General features: G+C 40.8%; 1 protein-coding gene across 6 annotated transcripts; it reads right to left on the bottom strand.

The window, feature by feature from the left end:
• Positions 1–14,434: 14,434 nt before the first annotated feature.
• Positions 14,435–21,591, bottom strand: LOC146662666 (uncharacterized). Of its 6 annotated transcripts, XR_014913148.1 has the most exons (5): positions 21,031–21,591; positions 20,620–20,805; positions 19,083–19,142; positions 17,589–19,009; positions 14,435–17,235 (listed from the first exon to the last, which is right to left on the bottom strand). XR_014913148.1 is itself a non-coding variant. In XM_085417556.1 (3 exons), exon 3 carries the CDS (start codon positions 18,972–18,974, stop codon positions 17,940–17,942), a length of 1,035 nt encoding a protein of 344 aa, XP_085273682.1. In that variant the 5' UTR covers positions 18,975–19,009; positions 20,620–20,805; positions 21,031–21,588; the 3' UTR covers positions 14,435–17,939. The 6 variants fall into 6 exon arrangements, 1 of the variants encoding a protein (XP_085273682.1); XR_014913146.1 differs by lacking the exon at positions 19,083–19,142 and having other exon boundaries at positions 21,031–21,588; XR_014913149.1 differs by lacking the exon at positions 19,083–19,142 and having other exon boundaries at positions 21,066–21,588.
• Between the last annotated feature and the right edge of the window lie 3,274 nt (positions 21,592–24,865).

Below are 24,865 nucleotides of genomic sequence, written 5' to 3'. Positions count from 1 at the left end.
GGTTCATGAAGTGGTTCGAACTTTGCCGCGAGATATGACAGCGATATAAACCCCTCAGACTTCATTCAAAATGTGGGTGTTTGATGGAGAGTTGCGGTTAGAGAGAGTTTGGAGACCGTTTGGAGGTTTATGAGAGTGAGGAGAGAAAGTCAGGAGAGAATGGAGCCAGCTAAGAAGAGGAGGATGTCCTCCCCTGTGTGGGAACATTTTGATTTTATTCCTCCCAACAAGGTATGTAAATTTCTACAGAAGACGTATTGTCATGATACTGATGGTGCAATACAATTTATGTTGAGCTGTCTTGACTTTTGTACAAGGTGAAGTGTTTGCTATGTGCCAGGGAGCTGGGATATAACAACACCTCATCCATGCTTAGGCACTACAGAGCTTTGCATGAGAATAAGGGGAACACCGATTGTGGAGCAAGACCAGGTGAGCCATCAAATGCAATGATAATATAGCATGCAGTAATGTTACTAAATGATATAACAATATTATACAACTGTTATAAGTTACGTGTGTGATATTTATATTTGTGCTTTATCTTTATTGTCTTTCCTCAGGAGCACAATCTCAAATAGATGAAGACCTGGTCAGCATGGTGATTGAGGACTCCCAGCCATTTAGCATTGTGGAGGACAAAGGATTCAAAAGATTTGTTAAATCATTAAATCCCAGCTATGTTCTCCCCACTAAAAAGGTCGTAAAAGCAGTGAAAATTTAGTTTTTACAGAATAAAATGTGAACAGGCAGGACTGAGGCTCAAAGCCTCAGTGTGTAGCTGTCCATACCTCAACGTTACAAAAGCACAACTACTGTCCACACCCCAACCACACCTCACCTCACAGTAAATGATCATTTCCATTTCAAGCATTTCCAAATAATCATTTCCCATACTGCCACTATAAATATACACAGTATACTGCCATCACTACAATATACATGTTTTACACACTCCTTTTGTTGTTGACATTTACAGGCTGTGTGCAAAATGCCACACTCTTCAAATTCATGCCAGCTATTATTTTTACGTCCAGTAGGTGTCCTGCTAGAGCAAATGAAGCTTCATGAAGCTTCGTGTTGGGGTGAACCAATTGGATGAAAAGCTTCAGTGCTTCATGGGGCTTCATCTGCCCATCACTAGCTCTGTCTGTGCAAACACCGCTTCTTATGCTGCAGACTCACTTTGCTCCACCCCCTTCTTTCTGCCCTGCTGGGATTTGTTACTGTGCTGGCACGTGACTCAGCTACGCACAAAAAACCGCATTTGAGCTGCAGAGAGTAGTGATGGGATTTCCGGCTCTTTCTAGAGAGCCGGCTCTTTCGGCTCGACTCACTAAAAAGAGCCGGCTCTTTCGGCTCCGAACCGGCTCTTCAGGTTGTTTTGTTGCTTTAATTAATTTATCTTTAACAATAATATAAAATTATGCAATTTGAATTACTAATGTAAAAAAAGTGGTTTTATTTATATATGTTTATATATGGCCCCTAGAGACAAAGCACGTACAAACTCTAAAGCATATACAAACTCCAAAACACATTTCTAGCGTTAACTGAACTTCCAAAACAGAGCTACCCAGATCACTTAAATTACACAATTGAAAGCATGTGTGTATTGTTTGTGTATTTATAAACAAGCACTCATATTTATTCAAATAATAAAAAAAAAAGTTCATTTACCTGTTACTACCACACACCAAATCTGGTTGTTGATACTTCCTGGCTTGTGTAGCCACTAGGTAACAAAAGCTCAACACTGCGCCTAGCATCCTGGAGCACTTCTGTTGTCTTTTGTAGGTGATTCTGAGTTTGCACATGCTTCTGAGTTTTTACGTGTTTTGGAGTTTGTACGTGCTTCGGGGTTTGTAAGTGCGTCTGAGTTTTTACGCGTTTTGGAGTTTTTCCGTGCTTTGGAGTTTTTACGTGTTTTGGAGTTTTTACGCGTTTTGGAGTTTTTACGTGCTTCAGGGTTTGTACATGCTTAGGAGTTTGTATGTGTTTTGGAGTTTGTACGTGCTTTTTCTCTAAGGGCCACCATAAATATACTTTATTTATTCATTCCACATAAAATGTAATAAATAAAGCATATAATACAAAAAACAATTATTTACATTGTAAACTTTTAACTATTTAAATTTTCAGCTTTTTCTTTTTAAACAAATTTAACATGAAACAACACAAAACACTGCAAACCACAACACAATTAAATATAAATTAAAATATTAAAACAAAAAGAAGATGCACATTCTCTCTCATATGGGCCTGCATGATTTCTGAATCCTTTATCATCTGCAACTGAAAATAGTGGATGATTACTATACCTTTCTAATGTGACGTTGTTGTCCCTCGCTCTCTTTCTCTCTGGCTCTGTTCCTGTGCTACTGCGAGTGTAACTAACGCCCCCCCCCCTCTTCTGAGCGCAAAGTACAGGCCGCGCGTGTGGAGTTTAGCGGAAAAAAGGGTGAGAGAGAGAGGGTGAGAGAAAGAAAGAAAAACCTCACGGCTCGCGTCGTTCACTTCAAAGAGTCGGCTCTAAGAGCCGTTTCGTTCACGAACGACACATCCCAAGCAGAGAGAAAGAGGAGCATCATGTGGAAATATTTTATGGCTGTAAATGAAAATGCTGGAGAACAGATGGAAGGCTTGTCATCACCTAAAGCCACAGGAGACCACAACAAGCTGCAGAGTTCAGCTTTCAGCTCGTTTGTTTGCAGTGTTGAAAAATAGGCAGCATAGTGGCTCAGGCCTGACAGGAGGACTGGAGGAGCTTGTGCAACCTCAGTCTCTTCCTGTGAGCAGTTTGCATGTTCCCGTATTTCCAGGTTCTCCAAAAGTTGATTCTGTTCATATGGAACGGTACGTCCAGGTAAACAGAATCAACTTTTTGAGTTTTACTTACCTGGATGATTGAGCATGCATCACGATATTTCCGGGTTGTTCTCCGGGTATTTTTCCAGCTGTCCAAAAACTTACGCCATGTAGTGCTTGTATAATCTCCACAGAAATATCAGCTGTTACACTCCTTCTTTAATTAGCATTTCATCCACTTGTAGTGACTGTATTACTCATGTTACATGCAGCTGCACTTCACAGACATTTCCTGAACGAACGCCTCATATGGAAGAAAATAAGAGATGTGAGATGAACAAATACAAGAAAAACTCATCCAAATGACTTCGTGCTCAGTTAACGGCCTGTGAAGAACAAACACATTTCCTTCTTACTAGGAAATATGCAGAATTATATTATACAGCTGACACGACCTCAATATTAAATACTGTGATTTTATATTTTTTCACATCCCAGTTAAAGGCTTTGGCTGAATTTTCGCTTCACACATTTTAATATCAAACTTAGTGTTTGTGTACACCTTGGACATTATAACCTGACTCTGATCAGTGCTGCTCTGACGATCACACTCACATCCATGTAATCATTTAACTGGGATGATCTGGGTTTACTGCACAATGCTGAATGTGTCCTTACAGTACAGGGAATAACTCTGTCTGTGTTCCTGTAGAGAAACTCTGGGTTTGTGTGCTGACGAGCATCACTCACAGTAAGATACAAAGGCTCACTCTTAACTTTCCACACATGTGACAAATTCAAAAAGCTGCTGAAACTTTTATAAAATGATAAACTACGCAGTGTTGTAATCCTTTAGGATGGAACAGCTTTCAGATTTAATTACTCTTAAAAGGTAAAAGTTGTTTTTAAGAGTTTTGCATTTTGGAGAATGTTTAAATAAGTCATACACATGGGAATTACAAAGTCTGTGGCACACCATTAACCTCAAATTTCACTAAACCAGACTCTGAAACAATCTTCTGAATGTTGATGTGTGACTGTCAAGCTTTGGCTCTGTTTTAAAACTCCTCAAGCTGAGTGTTCAGAGGCAAGCCCTCTTGTTGTTCCTCAGTAACACTTTTTTCATCAAACAGAGCAGAAATGAACAGACATGAGCGTCTTTTTTCTCGGCTCTGTGTGCACAGCGATCGACTCCTCTCTGCTAAATCTGTGACAAATAAAAGTGTTAGTGTGTTCTTTTTCAATTGGATTTTACTTTAATCATAACAACAGTCTCCTCAAATCACTTTATATGGTAAGGTAGACCCTACAACAGGATCCCCAATCCCATGACTTCGGTCCAAACCCGGACCCCAAGAGGGTTTTGTCTGAACAGCCAAACAATTTTTCATTTAGTATGTAGTTGGAGATTTTATTCCTGCCATCTGCTGTGGGCAACTCTTGAACAGGCATGATGCAGCCTGTAAAATAAATAAATAAAAATAAACATTTTAAATAGTGCGAAGCAGATTGGGATGTACATGAATGCAGGCGATGATAAGTGCAAAAATGGGACAGATGCAGAGAACACAGTATAGGTCATGTGTTTGTGGTTGGAACAGTCTTATGTTTATTGTTCATGAGTCCAACAGCAGAGGGGAAGAAACTGTTCTTATGGCGACAGGTTCTGGTCCGAATGGACCGGAGCCTCCTGCCTGAGGGGAGCAGGTCAAACCGACTGTGTCCAGGGTGAGAAGGGTCAGCTGTGATCCGAGCTGCACGCCCCAGTGTCCTGGAGGTGCAGAGATGGGAGTCTGCAGCCAATCACCTTCTCAGCAGAGCGTACAACACACTGCAGTCTCTGTTTGTAAGTTTGTAAGTGGTGGCGACTCCAGCGTACCACACGGTGATGGAGGAGGTGAGGATGGACTCGATGATTGCAGTGTAGAATTGCATCATCGTCCGTGTTGGCAGGTTGAATTTCTTCAGCTGCCTCAGGAAGTACATCCTCTGCTGGGCCTTCTTTATAATTAAGGTGATGGTGGGCACCCACTCACTCCAGGGTGAGGTCAGGAAGCGGAATGAGTCCACAGTGGCGATGAGGGTGTCAGTCAGGATGATGGGGGTAGTGGGGCTGTGTGCTTCCTTAAGTCCACAATAATCTCCACTGTCTTCTGGTTGTTCAGCACCAGGTTGTTGCAGCTGCACCAGGACACCAGACGTTCAATCTCCATCCTGTAGGCAGACTCATCCCTGTCCGAGATGAGTCGATAATGGTGGTGTCTTCTTCAAAGTTAATTAGCTTGACCGACTGGTGGTTGGAGGTGCAGCAGTTGGTGTACAGCAGGGGTGGACAACTCCAGGCCTCGAGGGCCAGTGTCCTGAAGATTTTAGATGTGTCCTTGATCCAACACAGCTGATTCAAATGGCTAAATGACCTCCTCAACATTTTTTGTAGTTCTCCAGAGGCCTGGTAATAAACTAATTCTTTGATTCAGGTGTGTTGACCCAGGGTTATATGTAAAACCTGCAGGACATCTGCCCTCGAGGCCTGGAGTTGCCCACCCTGGAGTACGGGGACAAGAGCAGAGGACATTTGGTGGATGACTAAGGTGGAGGACTTGTAGCAGGCAGGAGGAATTGAAAATGCCAGAAAACACTGGGGCCAGCTCATTTGCACAGTGAGGCAGGAGACACACCGTCTGGGCCAGGAGCTTTCTGAGCATTCGGGCTCTTAAACTGCTTCCTCACATCTGCTTCATGAATATGAAGGGTTGTAGTGGGAGAAGGTGGTGTGAAATGCTCTCAGGTGTGGAGTGAGGAGGGAGCTCCTGTGGGTGAAGTCTTTGATGGTGGTGATGGCTTTGTGCTGGTGGGAGTGGGGAGGTGGGGATGTCAAGGCTGCTTGATGGCTCATCAAACCAGCTGTAAAAGTCATTGAGGGTGTTGGCCAACAGCAAGTCATCAGTGGAGTGGGGCTGTGTGCTTCCTGAAGTGAAAATCTGCAATTTAAAGATGAATGGGAAAAAAAATCACTCACAGCTGACTAATGAACATTTGCATGGATGCTTAAGAGTTGCATTGACCCCATTTCACCCAAAGTTTAAACTTCTAGCTGCAAATGTCCATGAAACTATCTCCCACTGAAATGAAAGCCAGCTCTGTCTTGCAGTATGATTTAAGTTACATTGTGTTAAGTTTGTCAAACATGTTTACTGCACAGTTGAAAGCACCTGTCAATTTTCCTGGATATTTAGTCTTTTTGTGGTGAATTGTTTGTACCTAAATGTTGTCCCGAAAAGTTGATTCTGTTCATCTGGACGTGGCGTTTTCAGTGTTCCGAGTGACTTCTTCAGAGAAGAAAACAGGATAAAAGACATGCTGTGGAAGAGAGCCAGAGATTAATAACAAGTATGATTCAATGCAGAGAGGTCTATAAACCAGTGTTGGTCAAAGTACATGAAAAAGTAATCAGTAACTAATTACTGATTACTTCACCAAAAAAGCAATCACGTTACGTTACTGATTACTTCTTTTCTTTTCTTCAAATTGTTTTATTTGTTTTCTACAATACAACATCAAATAAACACAGTGGGGGGGGGGGGGGACAAAACAAAACAAAAAACAGAAAATACAATGAGATTATACAGAATCGGGCCTCCCATTTTGTACATATTTCAACCACTAATCTTCAAATGAGTCCGCCTGCCACTTTAGCCTAAAAATTGTTCTTTCCATAACAAAAATAGTATCACATCAATCCACTCATTTATAGTAGGAGTGTCCTCTTTAAGCCAATGGCCTTTTTAGCAGCTACCAACAGCACACTCAACAAATATTTATCCGGTTTGCATAGATTAAGACTCTCTAAGTTACCTAGGTACAATACTGCAAAATGAAATTGTATTTTCTTTTGAAAGATTGTTTCCAGGACCTTATGTATTTCCTTCAAAGATTGAGCCACACGAGGAAATTCCCAAAAAATGTGGAAATGATTTGCTGCTGCATGTCCACACTGCCTCCAGCATGTTATTTTATGAGAATAATTGGATTTTTGAGCCGGGGTATTAAAATGATGAATTACATTCTTCCAGCTGAATTCCCTCCACGAGGGGGAGGTTGTTACCGACCACTGCTGCCTACAGATCCCATCCCATTCCTCTCCTGTTAGGGATAGATTACTCTCTGTTTCCCATCTTGCTTTAACATATCTTGTATCATGACCTCTTAGATTGGTCAGTGAACAATATCATTTGGAAATAATCTTTCAATAGGGTGCATCTCTATATGCATTCTCAAATATATAAATAATTTCTTCATTCCCAGTTGATAACTGGGGATGTTTTAGTTTTTTTTATTCAGGAAGTCCCTCAGTTGCAAATATCTATAAAAATAATCTTGATTTTGCAACCCAAACTTTTTCTTGAGATCCTGGAAACTCATCACTTTTCCATCTTTCAACAAGATACTGTATGTGGTGAGGCCTTTATTAGCCCATGTTTTAAATGTCGAGTCGGTCTTACTAGGCAAAAAATCTGGTCTATATGCAAACCACCTAAGGAATCCGGCCCTTTGGATTAATTGATACTTTTTAAGTACTCTTTTCCATGTTTTTATTGAGCTTACTATCCAAGGGTTACCCGGGTCTTCCAGGTGTCGTAACTCTGAGGGATCTTGTATCAGTACCCCAACAAGGAAGTTACCTCCCAAGGAAAGTTCCACTTCCTTCCATCTTGAACAGTATCCAGGTTTACACCAGCCCACCAGATTTCTTATTTGGGTTGCCCTATAATAGTCATGTAGGCAAGGGAGGCCTAGTCCTCCTTTATCCTTTGAAAGCTGAAGTGTTTTAAACTTAACTCTTGGCTTTTTACTCGCCCATATAAATCTAGAGAGGATCCAATCCCATTCTGCAAAGTATCTATCAGGGTTTTCTATAGAAATTGTCAGGGTCCTGGGTCCCATGACCCAGCATGTTTAGTTCTTTGTGATTTTTGTATTATTGTACTTGTGTGAGTTATTCTATGGTTTCTAGTTTCGATCCCTTGCCCTTCATGTTTCTCTGTGTACCCTCTGTTCTGTGTAAGTCTGTGTCTGCATGTGTGAGTTTCCCTCTGTGTCTTTCGGTTCTTAGAGTCCTCTACCTTATGGTTTGTCTCTGTGTTTCTTAGTTGCTGTCTCCACCGTGTCTCTATATCATACTTCCTGTTTTACTTTGAAGGTCCGTGTCTTATGTGAATGCGTCCTGCTTTTCTTGTCTCGTCAGTCCTGATTTCTCCCAGCTGTGCCCTCCTGTGTCTCATTCCCCTTGTTACTTCCCAGTGTATTTAAACCCTGTGTTTCTCTGAGTCAGTGTCGCGTTGTCGCTCTTGCTGTGTGGAGCTCCCTGTGAGTTTTAGTTTGTTTCCCAGTTTTAGTTTGTATGTTTTTTTTCCCCTGCCAGCCAATAAAGCTGTGACTTTGAGTTAACACCTTGAGTCTGAGCGCCTGCATTTTGGGTCCTACTCCTGCCTGCCACACTGCACTCCTTTTTTTTTTTTTTTTTTTTTTCGTCCCGTTTGGATCTTCAGCCATCAGAATTGTTGTCTTAAGGTCCATTTGATTGACCTTTATTATAATTATGAATTTATTTTATTTTCAGTTGCTACAAACGGGACAGACATGACTGGGGGATAGGACAGGGAGAAAGAATGAAAGAAAGAGAGGGAGAGAAAGAAAACCAAAGGGGAGAAGAGACTGTGAGAAGGGGGGGGGGGGGGGGGGGGGGGAAGAAAGAAAAAAAAACAGAAATAGACTGGAATAAGTATAATATCTTTGGAAGCATTCTCAATTTTATGGTGTCTACTCTAGAAGAGATGCTTAGATAAGGGGTTAATGACCATCTGTTAATATCTACCATAATATATTTTTTAAATGGGGAGTAGTTGATTTCTTCCAAACTGGTAATATCCATTGATAAGTTAATGCCCAAATATTTCATTTTTTTTTTTTTTGTCCCAGCCTAGTTTGTATTTGTTGAGCAATTTTTTTGCGGGGGGGGGCTTTCAAAAGTTACTAAGAACTTTCTGTAGGTTTTGATAAGTGAACCAAAACATCATCTGCGAACAAGGCCAATTTCTGCTCACTTCCAACAATATTAATCCCTTTTATTTTATCATTCTGCCTAATCCTTTGAGCCAGCAGCTCTATAGAAATGGCAAATGAGAGTGGACTCAGGGGGCATCCCTGTCTTGCGGACCTTTCAAGCTTAAAAGCAACTGAAAGTTCACCGTTGGTCTTTATTTTTGCAGTTAGACTATTATACAAAGCCCTCAATATTGTAATGATGGATCTGATTACTTATTTTCAAAAGTAATTAATTACTTAGTTACTTTTTAAAAACACAATTTACAACCTGAACGGGTGATAAAGCGATAGATTTTTCAGCCCAATTCTACCATTTCTGCATAATCTATCATACAAAAATGTAATCAAATGGAAAAGTCTCTTTTTAAAACTTGTTTTATTAGTTTTAATCTTTTAACTTTTGCATCAAACAAAAATTAAATTATATGCAACATTCTCTGACTGGAATTTGTTTAACATTTAAACCTATTTTCTGCACATTCCAGCATATAAAATAAAAAAAAATTTGTGTTTACGCCCAGTCTTTCAAATAGATGCAAGTAAAACACAGCAGAAAATAAATTAAATCAAAGACTAGCGGTCCTGTTGCTCCCTTTTCACCTGTAAAGCAGCGGTCAATGGAATAATCTGCAAATTTCTCTGTGATTTTTCCCATTGCATGGTAGCGCACTTGGTGCTTGCTTGGAAGTTTAGGGTTTTTTTCGCTGTAAAAATAAGTTTTCTTCCCACGAACAATGAACGCTAATGTTTTTGTCACTTTTCATGGAATCAAACTCAAAGTAAGGTCAGCACTACCACTCTTTAAACGCTGGATGCTCATACTCTCTCTTGCACTCGATATATTATCCATTGTTGATCTGCACACAGCTTGTAAGTGTCACAGAAATGGCTTATGTATACAGAAGTTTAATAGATTGTTCCAGCAGTTAAAATGTTCTTGCTTGTACATTTCTGTGGTCAATATTGTAAAGGTGTGTTTATCTTGTCACAAAGAACAAGTTTTGTTACACCGCTATTATTGCGAGGTTTGGGCGTGATAATATAGGCTGTGAGCCCACGTTTAATAATCACACTAAGGAGTTCAGCGAGCTATTGGCAAAGCCCTGTTTAGTCTACCAGCTGTACAAGGTATTTGTCATTTGCTATAACTGTATTGTAATATTGTGAAAATTTGTAATGTACGGTGTTCTAATTATTTTATGTTTTAATTTAGAATCCGCAAGACTGTAAAGGTATTCTTCTAGGACCTCCGAAGTGGCAGGCGGCCATGAGGTAAGTTTTTGTTGTTAAAGCACAAGTGTTATTTCTGATAGACTGAAGCACTTAAAGCCTTTGAGTTTTATGTTTATAGTTTTCACGGCGTTCAATAAATGCAGCGAAGCGCCCGTCTTGAAGAAGCTGTGCCTGTGTTGTCATTTTGGAGTTACAGTGAAAACTCGCCCTAGCCAGTGCCGGTGAGAAGCTAATTACGAAGACGGCAGCTGCAGAGAGTGACGGTGAAGTGGAGCGACACAAGAGGGCGCAATTGCATAAGCTCACCATTCTCAAGCAGCCAAGCACAGCAGCAGCAACGTTATACAACTGGAGTAAGGTGTAAATTGTTAAAGGACAGTGTTAAAGGTAGAATAAGAGTGGTTTAAGTCAAGTTTAAAGAGCCACAATAAGTTTCTATAACACATTTGTCAAAGTTTATTTCATTTCTACTGTACTTCAAGGTATGCTTTGTAGTTTGGTGAATAGTTCTGTGTGCTTGCTTAAGGTCAAAGTTTGAGTGAAGTTTACAAGGTCCTTTAAGAAAAGGTGCACTTAAAGTATACAGTAACAGTAACCCCAAAGTAACTTAAGTCACAAATATAAGAAGTATTTGAACTCTGAACACAGTGCGCTCAATGACATTTAACTAGACTCCGAGATCGTTGACAAAGATCTCGAAGAGCACCATGCTGTACCACTTACCGAAGTGGAAGAAAATGATGATGAACAAATTACAGAACTACAGACTGTTTGTAAAAGTGAAAGAGTAAGAACACTAACAGAAAAGGGTAAAGAGCTTCAAGAGAAGAAACTCAAAGGCCTCCAACACAGATATGCCATTGTTTTTGAAAAATGGAGATATGAAGCAAGATTGAGCAAAGTAATATTAAGAAATGAAGTTTCCGAGAGTGGATTGAATGAGCTCATCAACAATGTAAATGTTGCTTGCAAAGATGTACAAATCATTTATGAACAAATATGGCAAATACAAACTCCTGATGCAGATGAAAGATGCAAAGTGGATACATGTACATCACTTTCCTCGTTCATTGTCAGAAGAGCTAAAAAACACTTACAAGGAGACCTTGCAGATGGTGATGAAGAGCCATGGCCAGATGTTGGGTCGTGCTTAGGATCTGAAAGTACTAAATCAAGATCAAGATCACAAAGGTCTAAAAGTGGTTCAAGCCAGTCATACTCACAAATCAATAGAAGCAGAGGCTGAGGCAGCTGTGTGTCAAGAAATATTAGCAGTAATGGAGGATCAAGAAAGGGAAGCAGCTGAACTAAAAAAGTTGGAACTTGAAAACTTAGAAAGGCAACAAGCAATGGAGGAGCAGCGCAGAAAGATTGAACGCTTGGAAGAGGTTAAAAAACTGAATGCTGCAAGAGCTAAAGTAAAGGTTTATGCAGAAGCTGAAAGTATTTCTGAAAGTCGTAGTTTAGTGCGCAGTACCAAAACTGACAGCGAAACCTCAGCAATCCCTGCTCCACCACAAGTTCCCTCTCAAGCGCCAAATACAACCCAAGCCCATAATGCCACAAGCCCTGCATTTGTTCCACGTACTCCCACAGTCATAAACCAAGCCCAACAAAATCCTGGTGTGCAACCTAAGGGCACCACAGGCCAAGCAGTTAACGCATCAAGTCTGCCATTTATCCCTAAAGCAACACAAGCTGCCGCTTCAGCAACTCATCCACAGCCAAACTTGGATCTAGTCAGCATACTAGCAGACGCAATAAGTGCTAATCGTCTTCCAACTCTGGAACCTGCACTGTTCACTGGTGACCCTTTAAAGTTCAAGGACTGGCAGTTGTCATTTGAGACCTTGATTGAAAGAAAAAACATTCCAAAGAACGAAAAGCTCTATTATCTCAGGAAGTATCTTGGTGGACCTGCAAAGAGAGTGGTTGAAGGATTTCTCCTAGTGGGCACAGATGAAGCGTATGATGCAGCTTGGGAAGTGCGGGAAAGGTGCTTTGGAGATCTGTTCACTATAGGAAAATGCTTCAGAGACAAACTTCACAGTTTACTTTACTGCAAAAGAAATGGTCACACACTGGATAAATGCTTCAAATTCACGGAAAAATCAGTCCAGGATCGTATCAAGTTTGTACAAGCAGAAAGGTTGTGTTTTGGATGTTTAAAGGGGGGACATCATTGTAAGAAGTGTGATAAAAGGAACACGTGTGAAAAATGCCAGAAGAAGCATCCCACGTGTGTGCATGATGACAAGTTTGTAGAGCGTAGAAGGATAATGCCTGAAACGAATGATAACTCTCAAGACAAGGGCGAAGGAGATGAACCAGCAACCGCAATCACTAATAGAGTAACTCAAGTAACTTCGAGCACACTGACATCCACCATTCTACCGGTCTGGGTTTCGTCAAAAAAAAAAAAAAATCACCTAGACAGAGAAGTTCTAGTGTATGCCCTCCTCGATTCTCAGAGCGATACATCCTTTATCTTGGATGAAGTGGCCCAGGATCTCGACACAGATAAGAGTAAGGCTCATCTAAGACTATCGACCATGTCCGCCAAGTCAACAGTCATACCATGCGAGAAACTGGTAAATCTTCAAGTTAGAGGCTACAAGCAGGAAAAGAGAATTACATTGCCACTGGTCTATACAAGAGAGTTCATCCCTGTGAACAGATCACACATCCCGACGTCTGAAACTGCTTTGAATTGGCCTCACCTTGAAAAGGCTGGCAGATAGGTTACCTCCAATGCTTGAATGCAAAGTTGGTCTGCTTCTCGGCTATAACTGTCAGCAAGCCCTTCTTCCATGGGAAATTATTGCAGGTGAGGAGAGTCAGCCTTACACACAGCTAACTGATCTCGGCTGGAGCATAGTTGGTTATACATTAAGTTCAAAATCACAATGATGATATTGGCATAAGCCACAGAATCATTGTTCGAGAAGTTACTCCTGCAGTACAACAAGCAGTTGAACTCAAGCAAGAAGTGCATTTTGTATGCAGAAGTGAAGGAAGTTGGTCCAGTTGATGTAATAAAGGCTTTGGGATCTGATTTCTCTGAGCATGCAACAGATGACAATCCAGTCTCTCAGGAAGACATTTTGTTCATGTCAAAGGTGACCAAAGGCATAAGGAAAACGGTCACTATGAAGTCCCATTGCCATTCAAAACCGACAACCCAAATCTTCCAATCAACAAACAATGTGCTGAGCATAGACTGTCTTCGTTGGAACGTCGGCTCAGAAGAGATAAGAAATACTATGAAGATTACGTCAAGTTCATGGACAACATCATAGCAGGTGGAGACGCAGAGAAGGTCCCAGAGCAAGAACTGGATAATGAGGCAGCATGGTATATACCGTACCATGGGGTCTACCACTCCCACAAACCTGAGAAAATACATGTGGTTTTTGATTGTTCGGCCCATTTCCAGGGGACATCTCTTAACGATCACCTTCTGACTGGACCAGATCTTACCAATGCACTGATTGGAGTGTTATGTCGATTCAGAAAGGGCCCCATCGCCATCATGTGGGATGTGGAGAGGATGTTCCACCAATTCCACGTCACCAAGGAGCATCAAGACTATTTGAGATTTCTTTGGTGGGACAAAGGCGATTTAAACTCTGAGCCTTCAGTGTACAGGATGAGAGTACATATTGTTTCTCAAGGTAGAAACAGATTCAGCTTAAAAACCTTTCAATGGATCAGAAATCCCAGTTTGCAATTAATACAATACAAAATATTACATAGAGTGCGCTATACTGGTCATAGGATGTTCAAGATGGGCTATACGCCTTCCAACAACTGCTCACACTGTCTAGCAAATACACCGGACAATTACATCCACGCTCTTTGTTTCTGTCCACCAGTTCAGAAGTTTTGGCGTGAGATATGTGAAGACTCATCAAAGTGTCTGACAGCACCTCCGTTCTCGTATTGTGGTGTCGACTGTTTTGGTTCATTCATGGTAAAGGAAGGAAGAAAGGAAGTCAAAAGGTATGGACTATTGTTCACGTGTTTATGTTCACGAGTTGTGCACATTGAAACGCTAGATGACTTATCGACAGATGCCTTCATGAACGCTCTTCAAGTTCTGATAGCCGTAAGAGGTCCTGTCCAGCAATTAAGATGTGACTGTGGCAGCACAAAGTGAGAATAAAGTAAATACTCTTCACAGTTTAAAAGACAACGCCACTCTGGGAATTTCACCCAGAGAATACTGGAAGTAACACTAATCACCAAGAAGGCAGTTAGGTTTGTTATACTCAGTACAGAGACGAGGTTCAATGATAAAACAAGTTGACAATTTATTAATAATCATTTAAAACACCATATAAAAGCACAATCATAAATATCCATGTACAAATATGCTTAAAAAGGTATTCAGAGCTGAGGCTTACCAGTGGAGGGGCAGGGATGCCACGCACAAACTCAAAAAAAGAAACACACCAAGATACAAGTGCAACACAAAATCACACGCTCACACTAATGAACTAAACGAGGCAGGTGTGTACACTCAAAGGATCCCACCACCAAGGCACCCTAGTCTACTCCATGTCGGCACTCCGCATCTGAATAAAGGAACAAAGAAAATTTTAATATATTACAACAAAACTAATGTAGCACCGGGGGATAACCCAACTGCAGGACCACACTGGTGATCTTCAGCTAGAAAAAGGGCCTCCCACCAGTGGCGTAACAAAAATCCAAACTACAAATCAAAACAACAGAAAAACAACGTACAATCTGGATAAAACGTTAAAATCTGGAGCAAACGGAATCGCCGTGTTGCTCCAACTTGCCGCCTGCCCAACTATAAGTTAATCATCCGGTCAATTAATATGTACGCCAGCTGATTCCCATAACCGGCATGCATATGGCCGCTGTCCATGCTGACGTCCACTTTAAAAAGCTGGCAGCAGCAGGAAGAGAAACCTCGCAACGGGAACAGACGGTAAAAGCAAAGCAAAGCAGCAGCACTTCAGTTAGCGTAGCGTTGCGTAAAACTAAGGCCCACACTTCCTGCAAAGCATAATAAGTAATTACTATAAAAGAACAATAAAAGGCAGAGATCGTAACAAAATTGAATTACGTACCAAGTAAACCGCGTCATGAAACATGAGCAGAGTGGCTCATAGGAGGCTTCTACAGCTATGACCTAAAAACAATATCTGTTTACCACCAAGTAAGGTAATGTACACACTACAATGAGTAAACACCTACCAGTCGCGATGGAGGCTTCAGAATGATCTCTGCAACACCAAAGGGAAGTCAGGTGACCAAAAAGGAGATCACAGGTAAGCGATCCAGGAATGCTCAAATGGCCACTATTTATACTAGCGCCCCCTAATGCGCCAGGCTGAAAGTGGGTTGAACCAAGGAATAACATTCATCCTGCCACATGACCAAGGGACAAACTTTATGGGCGCCAAAAGAGAATTTTTGGAGCTAATGAAGGATATGGATCAAGAACCACAAAGAGCTATTGGTTGTGAATTTGTGGTGAACGTTCCGGCAGCTAGCCACATGGGGGGCATCTGGGAACATCAAATTCAAACAGTACGAAGTGTACTGACAGCGATGCTGGACAAGTTCTGAAACAGACTCGATACAGCTAGTCTAAGAACACTGCTTTACGAGACAATGGCCATCATTAACAGCAGACCTTGTTGAGTATCTCAACAATCCCTTGGGACCAGAGCCATTAACTCCCAATCACATATTAACGATGAAATCTTCAGTTATTGTTCCACCTCCAGGAGAGTTTTGCAGAGAGGATTTGTACTTGAACAAAAGATAGAAGAGAGTACAATTTCTAGCAAATGAGTTTTGGCAAAGGTGGAGGCGAGAGTATCTGTTAAATTTCCAGCGGCGAAGGAAATGGCAGAACGTCTCACGAAACCTGCGAGTAAATGACATTGTGATACTGCAGGATGATAATGCTCCAAGATGTAAATGGAAACTTGCTCTAATAGTAGAGGCTATAGAGAGCCCAGATGGCAAGGTTCGAAAGGTGAAGCTCAAGACCAGCGAAACTACCTTTGACAGGGGAAAAGCACTGACAAGGCTGATATATCTGGAAAGACCTATTCACAAGGTAGTGACTTTACTGGAGACTGACATGGAAAGTGAACCAGACTTTAATGTTGACACATTAGAAAGTCACATTGCAAACAATGAGTGATTTTGGTGGGAGTGTAAGTGTCACAGAAATGGCTTATGCATAAAGAAGTTTAATAGATGGTTCCAGCAGTTAAAATGTTCTTGCTTGTACATTTCTGTGGTCAATATTGTAAAGGTGTGTTTATCTTGTCACAAAGAACAAGTTTTGTTACACCGCTATTATTGCGAGGTTTGATAATATAGGCTGTGAGCCCACGTTTAATAATCACACTAAGGAGTTCAGCGAGCTATTGGCAAAGCCCTGTTTAGTCTACCAGCTGTACAAGGTATTTGTCATTTGCTATAACTGTATTGTAATATTGTGAAAATTTGTAATGTACGGTGTTCTAATTATTTTATGTTTTAATTTAGAATCCGCAAGACTGTAAAGGTATTCTTCTAGGACCTCCGAAGTGGCAGGCGGCCACGAGGTAAGTTTTTGTTGTTAAAGCACAAGTGTTATTTCTGATAGACTGAAGCACTTAAAGCCTTTGAGTTTTATGTTTATAGTTTTCACGGTGTTCAATAAATGCAGCGAAGCGCCCGTCTTGAAGAAGCTGTGCCTGTGTTGTCATTTTGGGAGTTACACAGCTGTTGCCACGAACGTCGCACTCGCTTACATCACTGTCATGAGACATTCTTGAAAAAAAAAATAAGACGGTTTTAGTAACGCAGTAACGCAGCGTTCCTACGGGAAAGTAACAGTAATCTAATTACCTTTTTTGCAATAGTAATCCCTTACTTTACTGGTTACTTGAAAAAAGTAATCGGATTACAGTAACGCATGCATTACTATCCATCTCTGCTATTAACAAGTAGTGAGAGAGAAAGGTGACTGAGGAAGAAATACTCAATGCATCATGGGAAATTCCCAGCAGCCTCCACCTATTGCAGCATACCTAAGGGAAGATTCAGGGTAACCTGAATTTACCTCATAAGACTTTGTTGTTACACTTTCTCTTACCGTACACTACTAAATCTCCATTTGCACTATTTGCCTATTTGCACTACTCTGCCTGGTTTACACTCAATGTCACTTACCCATTATATTGTATATTGTATAGCTTTCTTGTTATATGTAAAATTGTATTTATTTAAATTTTTACTTTTTAATTATTTTACTTGCATTTTTAATCACTTTTATATTTAAATATATTTAAATGTTCATTTGCTATTTATCTAGGGATTGAAGAGTAACGCAATTTCTATTCTCCGTATGTCCTGTACATGTGGAAGAATCGACAAATAAAGTTGACTTTGACTTTGACTTTGACCTGTCTAGCCATAACTACAGTGGTTTGAATTTGAATTTGAATTTATTTATTTAGGACAGTGCATGTTAATGAATACAAATGTAAAAAAAAAATTACATGAATGTAAACATACCAGATTATAGCCAAGGGCTAATTTCCATCTGGGGCTCAGAATTGATGTAATCCTCCCCCCACCTTCAACCCAAGTATGTGTGGTAGTCACTGCTACCACACAAACATGTCCTGAACCACGCTCACATACTTCTCTGTCACTTCTGACTTCATCATGCAGTACCACAGTGCCTCTTTTTGCACCCTTTCATGTTTTCACTAGATCTACAAAGACAGTGAAGCTCTGACTTTCTCAGGAAATTAAAGCTGAATTCTGTGAAGCCTGATCTCAAGCTTTTTAAGTTTGACGCAGCATCCAGAAGAACTTTTGTTCAGATCCCCCGTTTCTCCCACTGTGTTCAAATGAACCCTGTCAGGGTAATGTCCCATTGGTCTGCCACTTTTCTCACAGGAGGACACTTTGTGGGTCTTTTGATGCCTCAATAGACTTTTGTAATGGATGAAAGCCTTTCCACAGTCACCACATACAAATGATTTAACTCGAGAGTGGGTGCGCTGATGTAATTTTAAGCCAGTCATACGAGTAAAAGCCTTTCCACAGGGACCACATACAAATGATTTAACTCCAGAGTGGGTGCGCTGATGTGAGTTTAAGTTGCTCTTCTGAGTAAAAGACTTTCCACACTGATCACAGACAAATGATTTAACTCCAACATGGATCATATAATGTTTCTTTAAGTCACCTTTCAGAGTATAGCGCTTTTCACACTGATCACAGCTGAATGGTTTCACACCGGTGTGGATCAGCTGATGTGTTTTTAAGTGAGCTTTCTGAGTAAAAGACTTCCCACACTGATCACAGCTGAATGGTTTCACACCGGTGTGGATCAGCTGATGTGATTTGAAGTGAAAAATCTGAGTAAAGGTCTTTCCACACTGATCACAGCTGAATGGTTTCACACCGGTGTGGATCAGCTGATGTCTTTTTAAGTTGTTACTGTGAGTAAAAGACATCCCACACAGATCACAGTTGAAAGCTTTAAATTTCGTGTGGACGAGCTGATGTGATTTTAAGTTGCATCTCAGAGTAAAGGTCTTTCCACACTGATCACAGCTGAATGGTTTCACACTGGTGTGGATCAGCTGATGTGATTTTAAGCTACCAATCAGAGTAAAGGTCTTTCCACACTGGTCACAGCTCAAGCTTCTCTCCTCCCTGTTGGCGCGCTTGCGTCTTCTGGGCTGCTTCATAGCAGGAAAAGTCTTTTCCACAGGGATCGCCGCTGGCTCATCTTTACTTGCTGGTGCTGGATGTTTTTGGTTGATGTCATCCATGTGCTGAGGTTTGGGCCTGCTTTCACTTCTTTCTCCTGTAATGACAAAGAACCCAAACAGTGACATCAGGTCTATATCTTCAGCTCATCCACAAGTGCCCCCTCTTACCTCACAAAGATAAACAGTTTCACCATCTGCCAAACGTCTCAGGTGCCTGGGGACGCTATGCTGTGGTAAATATTTGAAGTGAGTTCATTTTGGGGATAAAAGTAGTAAAAGTTCAACATTGTGAATAAAATATTGGCTCGTATGACTTCAAAGTTTTTTAGTTTTTACTTTGTTCAAATTTGAAGAACATCACACTTACAATGTGCAGTTCAGGTTGTATGTGTGAGAGCTGTACAACCAAATCCACACTGACTCAGATTTCCCTCTGATTAACCACGAGGGTGTCACAGTTATCAAAGTCTGCAGACACTGTCAGCTGCAATCAACACCTTTTATTATAATGCACAGGTGAGTTATAATGCATCTCCACTAGAAGATGGTCCCGTGTTATCTAGTTTTTCACAGGCAAGCGTGGGCGAGAGTCTACAGCTTTCCACCCCCCAAGGACACGTAGTCTAATGCCTTTATTTTTCAGGGCCATGTCCACTTAATACTACACTCAGTGTTGGGAAGGTTACTTTTAAAATGTATTCCATTACAGAATACAGAATACATGCCCCAAAATGTATTCTGTAACGTGTTCCGTTACGTTACTCAATGACAGTAACGTATTCTGAATACTTTGGATTACTTAATATATTATCATGCTTTTTACAACAACGTTAATGTACTATTGCTGTGTGATTTATTACTGTTACTGAAGGTCCGCGACGCCGAACCGTAGTAAAGGGACCTCTGACTAATACGGCGGGGTCCCTGTCGGCTCGTAGCCGAAAAATAGCTTTACTTTGTTGTCTGGGTCAACTTTGCTTGCGAGAGACAGAGAGAGGCGTTGAAAGACTGCTCCAACGGAACTTATTGTTTTCGGAGGAAAACACGAACACAGCGTACAGTCGAGTCTTAATAGCGTACTTACAACTGGGCTCGTCAGGCACTCTTCTTGGCTGAAGTGGTTATTATTATATTTACATGCTTCCAGCTCCCGTTTTTCCTCGATGACAACTCGTACCTTTCCACTCCCCTTTTTCTCCCTCCTCGCGCTCACAGACCCATAACGTGTATGGCAGTCCATTCTCCCTGCAGCACGGACTACACTGCCCATGATGCTACATTCTTTAGAGCTATGCTTGTAGCATTCTGCCTGTTAGCTTAGCACAACAACAACGAAAAGGCGCTCTCTCACCCAGGAAACACACAGTCGCAGAGAGAGAGCATCGCCCTGTAACCATGGCAACCGTAACGCTGCCTCCTGGAACAACACAACGTAGCTGTCAAACAAAACCCAAACAGTCCTGACCCGCGACAATATGAAACAGGAAAGTACCGCAGTGTAATCCATTTATTTCAACAAAGTAACTGTATTCTGAATACCACCTTTTTAAACGGTAACTGTAATGGAATACAGTTACTCATATTTTGTATTTTAAATACGTAACGGCGGTACATGTGTTCCGTTACTCCCCAACACTGGCTAAGAGAGAGAGACCCTGTAGAAAATGATAAAGTTAAGCAACCAGTGTAGTTATAACTGACTTACTCTGGATCTCCTCTCAGACTCAGGAGGGGGCGAGCGGGCCGGCTTTGTAGTTGGAGTCGGACCAGCAGAGACAATGGGCTCACTGACCTCCACTCCCCAAGTCAGTCACCACGAGGACAAGTTCTTTGTTTAGAGATGATTTAATCCAAGCTCACCAACAACATCATTCAGCTGTCCTCGTCAGAACTAATGAAATAAAAGCAGTTACATTTAGAAACGTCAGTTTACTACACATAAAAATATTGCTCTTTTAGCCTCGCTCACATGTTCTGTAAAGATTAAATGACTTAAATCATCACGTGGTTTACAAAAACACATTGTTAATCTCAGCAAATAAGTGCGCATCCAGAAATAACTGTTTCATCTCGTTTGACATGGAAACTTAAAATTACAAAGACACACTGAACGCACCTTCCTACCAGCTGTAACCTAACAGGAGAACGTACGTTCGTCTTCGCAGCTGCAATACATACTGTAACGTCGGGTTGTGTTGCGTGGTTGAGAGGAGGCGGCAAAACACCTAGCAGGCTAGTCGGAAGAACACACACCCACGCTGGTATCGGTAATCCACGGTGGTTCTTTAATACGCCTTCTTCAACAACCATATAAAAGCCCGGTTGAACGGCTGCGGCTCAACAACATAACGCCCAGCGTTCATACAACCCAAGCGTTGCAAATAAAACAACAACAAAAAAAAAGGTCTGGAGAAGAAAACATAAATCCGTCCTTCGTTAAGCACAAGCGTGAAGGCACGTGTCCTCATAATCCCGGAGCGAGAGAGCAGTGGCACAAACTGATGACACCATCAACCCTCGACTTGGGCGTCTTAAAGGGACACCACACCATAGTGGCTGTTACAATACTTCACAACAAGCCGTTCATCAATTAGATTTAACACGACGCTTCTCCACAATACTTTGATGCGGGTTCTTCAAAAAGTGCCCATTTTTAAAACGGCGGCAAGACACAGCAAAGAGCACAGTACGCACACTCCTCCTTCTTCGTCTTCTTTTTTTTTTTTTTACAAACCTTTATTTAAACATCATTATACAAAGTAGAATTAAACAGCACTATATTAAAGGTATTGCACAAGCTCGTGGGAAAAAAAACATAAAAAGAGGGATGTCTTCCTAAACATTTGGATTTGTGAATATGAAATTTAACCATTAAGATTAACAAGTTAATCACACATCTGTTGTGGTTTTGGTGTTTGTGTAGACCATGTTTGTAAATAAGAGTCCATGCTAAAAAAGCTTGGCGATGAAATGCAGAGATTTATATAGGGATTTTATCAATATTAAAATTATAAGTAAGGACACCTTCCTTAGAAAACATGTACATAGGTATAGTATCCAAATGGATGTAGGATTTGTAATTATATTTTTAACCAATTTATTTTGAATGTGTTATTTAGAGTGTTAAAATCGAACACATTAAGTCCTCCATTGACACAGGAGTTCATAAGAACTGTTTTAAAAAAAAGAAAAAAAAGTAGTGTGTCCTATTTTTTCAAATAAAGTTGAAAAGTAATTCTTCCATTCTTTTTATACTCCTCAGTGGCTCTTTCCAGGTACATCTCAGTTTCATATGCAAACTGTGGAATGGGAAACTGTTTCGGCCAGGGCTCACAACGTTCTGTGGTCTTCTGCCTTTTGAGAATAATGGTGTCCTGAGAAGAAGTAGTTGCAGCAGAGTCTGCATTGGATACAACTGACTCAGCATATGAGGAGTCATAGTCAGACAGTTGGCCAGAGGGGCTGCCAAAACTGTCATCAACCGGAGTCAAGTTTATCATGACCGGGGTGACGCCAACAACCTTCACAGTGTCTTTGTCTTTTATCTGGTCAGCTCTGTGAAGAGTGAAGTAGTCCTGGAATTCTGGGTCAAAATACTGAAGACTGAAGTCATTTGAAATCCCAAAAGTATCCTTCACAACACTCTGCAGCTCCTCCAATGTTGGTGGGATCCCTGATGGAAGAACCAACTTCTCGATTTGGTCATCAATAATTACACGAAGCTTTGCCTCCATCTTGTTCAACCTAGAATAAAATGTAAATGGGCAGAGTTAAATTTCCCTTCAATTAAATAAAATTAGTTATTACTTTTCATTTATACAATAGTTGAGATATAAAACTATAAAACAAAAAGCACACTTCAACACACCAAATGTTGCAAATAACAAATACTTGGGAGATGTACATGTTATCAAGTTTTTGTTGTTGTCGTTTTGTTTTTTTTTACCTATTATTCACAGCAGATGTAACGTTTCAGGGTTACCAAGCGTTTTCTTCCCACATTGTAAGAAGCCAAGGGCCACATGTCACCAAGTTTCTGCTGCTCCAAAAGACTGATCTTGCCAGTGTCCTCCAGTTGAAAAGATCTCAGATGCTCTACATACCATGCAGCAAGTAACTTCACAATGAAATATACACAATTGTCCAAAACGACTATCTGTATTATCTCAGCAAAGTCTGGTAGTCCACATGTTGAACCATTAGACAGGATCATCCCAGCAGTGTATCTTGTTCCACTGTAGGTGACAGTGGTGGCAAGCTGCACACAAGTCAGAGATGGTGATCTTGCTCTTAAATCTGCCTGTATGTCTGGATGCAGCACATCTACAGGCATTCTGGATATTTTTGTGACAAGCAGGGCAGGTTTCACCTCTTTTGATTGCATGTGGTATGCCATCATCATTTGATGCCTTGTAGAAAGGGTCAGCAACACATTTTTGAAATTGTTAGTGTGTCTCACAACTTGCTTGAAAAATCTGTGTTTCGCCTCAAAGCGCATTGTCCATACTCCAACCAATGGCCCATATTTTTCTATTACAGCAGGGTAGTGCTCCAAAAAATGGTGTTTTGGTGTGAGCCTTTGATCAGGAAAAACTTCCAAATATCTGACACGATGTTCAGATATTTTAAATTCAAGGTAGGCAATACTTTGTGTTGTGTGAACAGGGGCAACCACTAACTCAACAATGTCCTTCAAAGTCAGAAGAAGTTGCCAAACAGGATCATCTTCAGGTACACGTAAACCAACAAGGAGAGGCAACAAACGTATTAGGGCCCAGTTTTCATGAGCATTTCCTCCTACAGTTTTGCGACCAGCAAAATTTGAAGGGATTGCTTGTGGACTGTTCAATTTGTCTGAGCCCTTATATGGAAAACATGTGATTATATTATTCAGTTCAGTCAAACTGAAGTAGTGCTTCTTCAAAAAAACTTGAAAACACAATGCTAACTCTCTTGGCACTATTCCCTCAAAAAGGTCATGAAGGACATCTGGTGGGTATCCAGACACAAAGTGAAAATTATTAAGTTGATCAGTTAATGGACATGACCGCTTTAAGCCAAAATGAGGCACTAAATTTGGATTTTCTTTGACAGCTTGTACGTGTAAATCATAGTCATCGTTTTTTCGAAGTGGGAAGACCCCAGACCGTACTTCATATGTCTGGTACTCTGAAGAATGTCCAAGGCAAAATCTACAAACATATGGCCCGTTAAAACTTTCAACAAGTCCACTAATTGCATGAGCACCAAGGTTATCAGCTACAACACAGTGTAGGGCGCCTTTAATATTTCTCCCTAAACATGAAATAAAAACCCCCTCCTGTTCAAAAGTGACAAGATCTTTCAAAAGTGGATCCAATACTACTTTGTATTCAAACTGTTTCACATCAACAGATTTGCAAAGTAAAGCTAGTTGTATTGATGTTAAGGCAGACTGTAATCTCAATGGCAAATTGGCCAAAACCCAATAAACTGCAGTTATTTTATGTTTTTTTCGAGAGGTTCCTAATGGGTTACACACCTCAAATTCATCAACATAAATTATTATAGAGAGTCTTGTTTCTTCTACAGCATAAAAGTCATTGTCCTTAAAACACGTACCATCAAAAATGGACTCAAAATGCCCAGTGCTACTTGAGCACCTCGAAAAGGCTTCCACTGCAATATCTTTGTTCTTCAGTACTTCTTGCAAAGTCTTTAGAACTGGTACATATTGAAAGCTCTTTTTTTGTTCAGCATCAAGAATATATTCAATAGGATCCACAAACTGGAAATGCTCCTTAAAATACTTATTTCTCTTGAAAGCTGAACCAAGTGGCCCGCCTGCTCCAAGAGCTCTGCTAATGGGATGAGAGCTGCACAACTGTTCAGCCAAGTCCTTTATGATAGTGTGGTCAACTGTGCATTTGTTAGATTTCAGTGCTGAATCAATTATATTTTTAACCGCCTCC

This window comes from Rhamphochromis longiceps, linkage group LG9 (genome assembly GCF_057381845.1).
Source record: "Rhamphochromis longiceps isolate RC_006_pf linkage group LG9, R_longiceps_female_GT1.1, whole genome shotgun sequence".
NCBI lineage: Eukaryota > Metazoa > Chordata > Actinopteri > Cichliformes > Cichlidae > Rhamphochromis > Rhamphochromis longiceps.
Note: the sequence above shows the minus strand (reverse complement) of the source record. Positions and strands in the feature narration are given on the sequence as shown.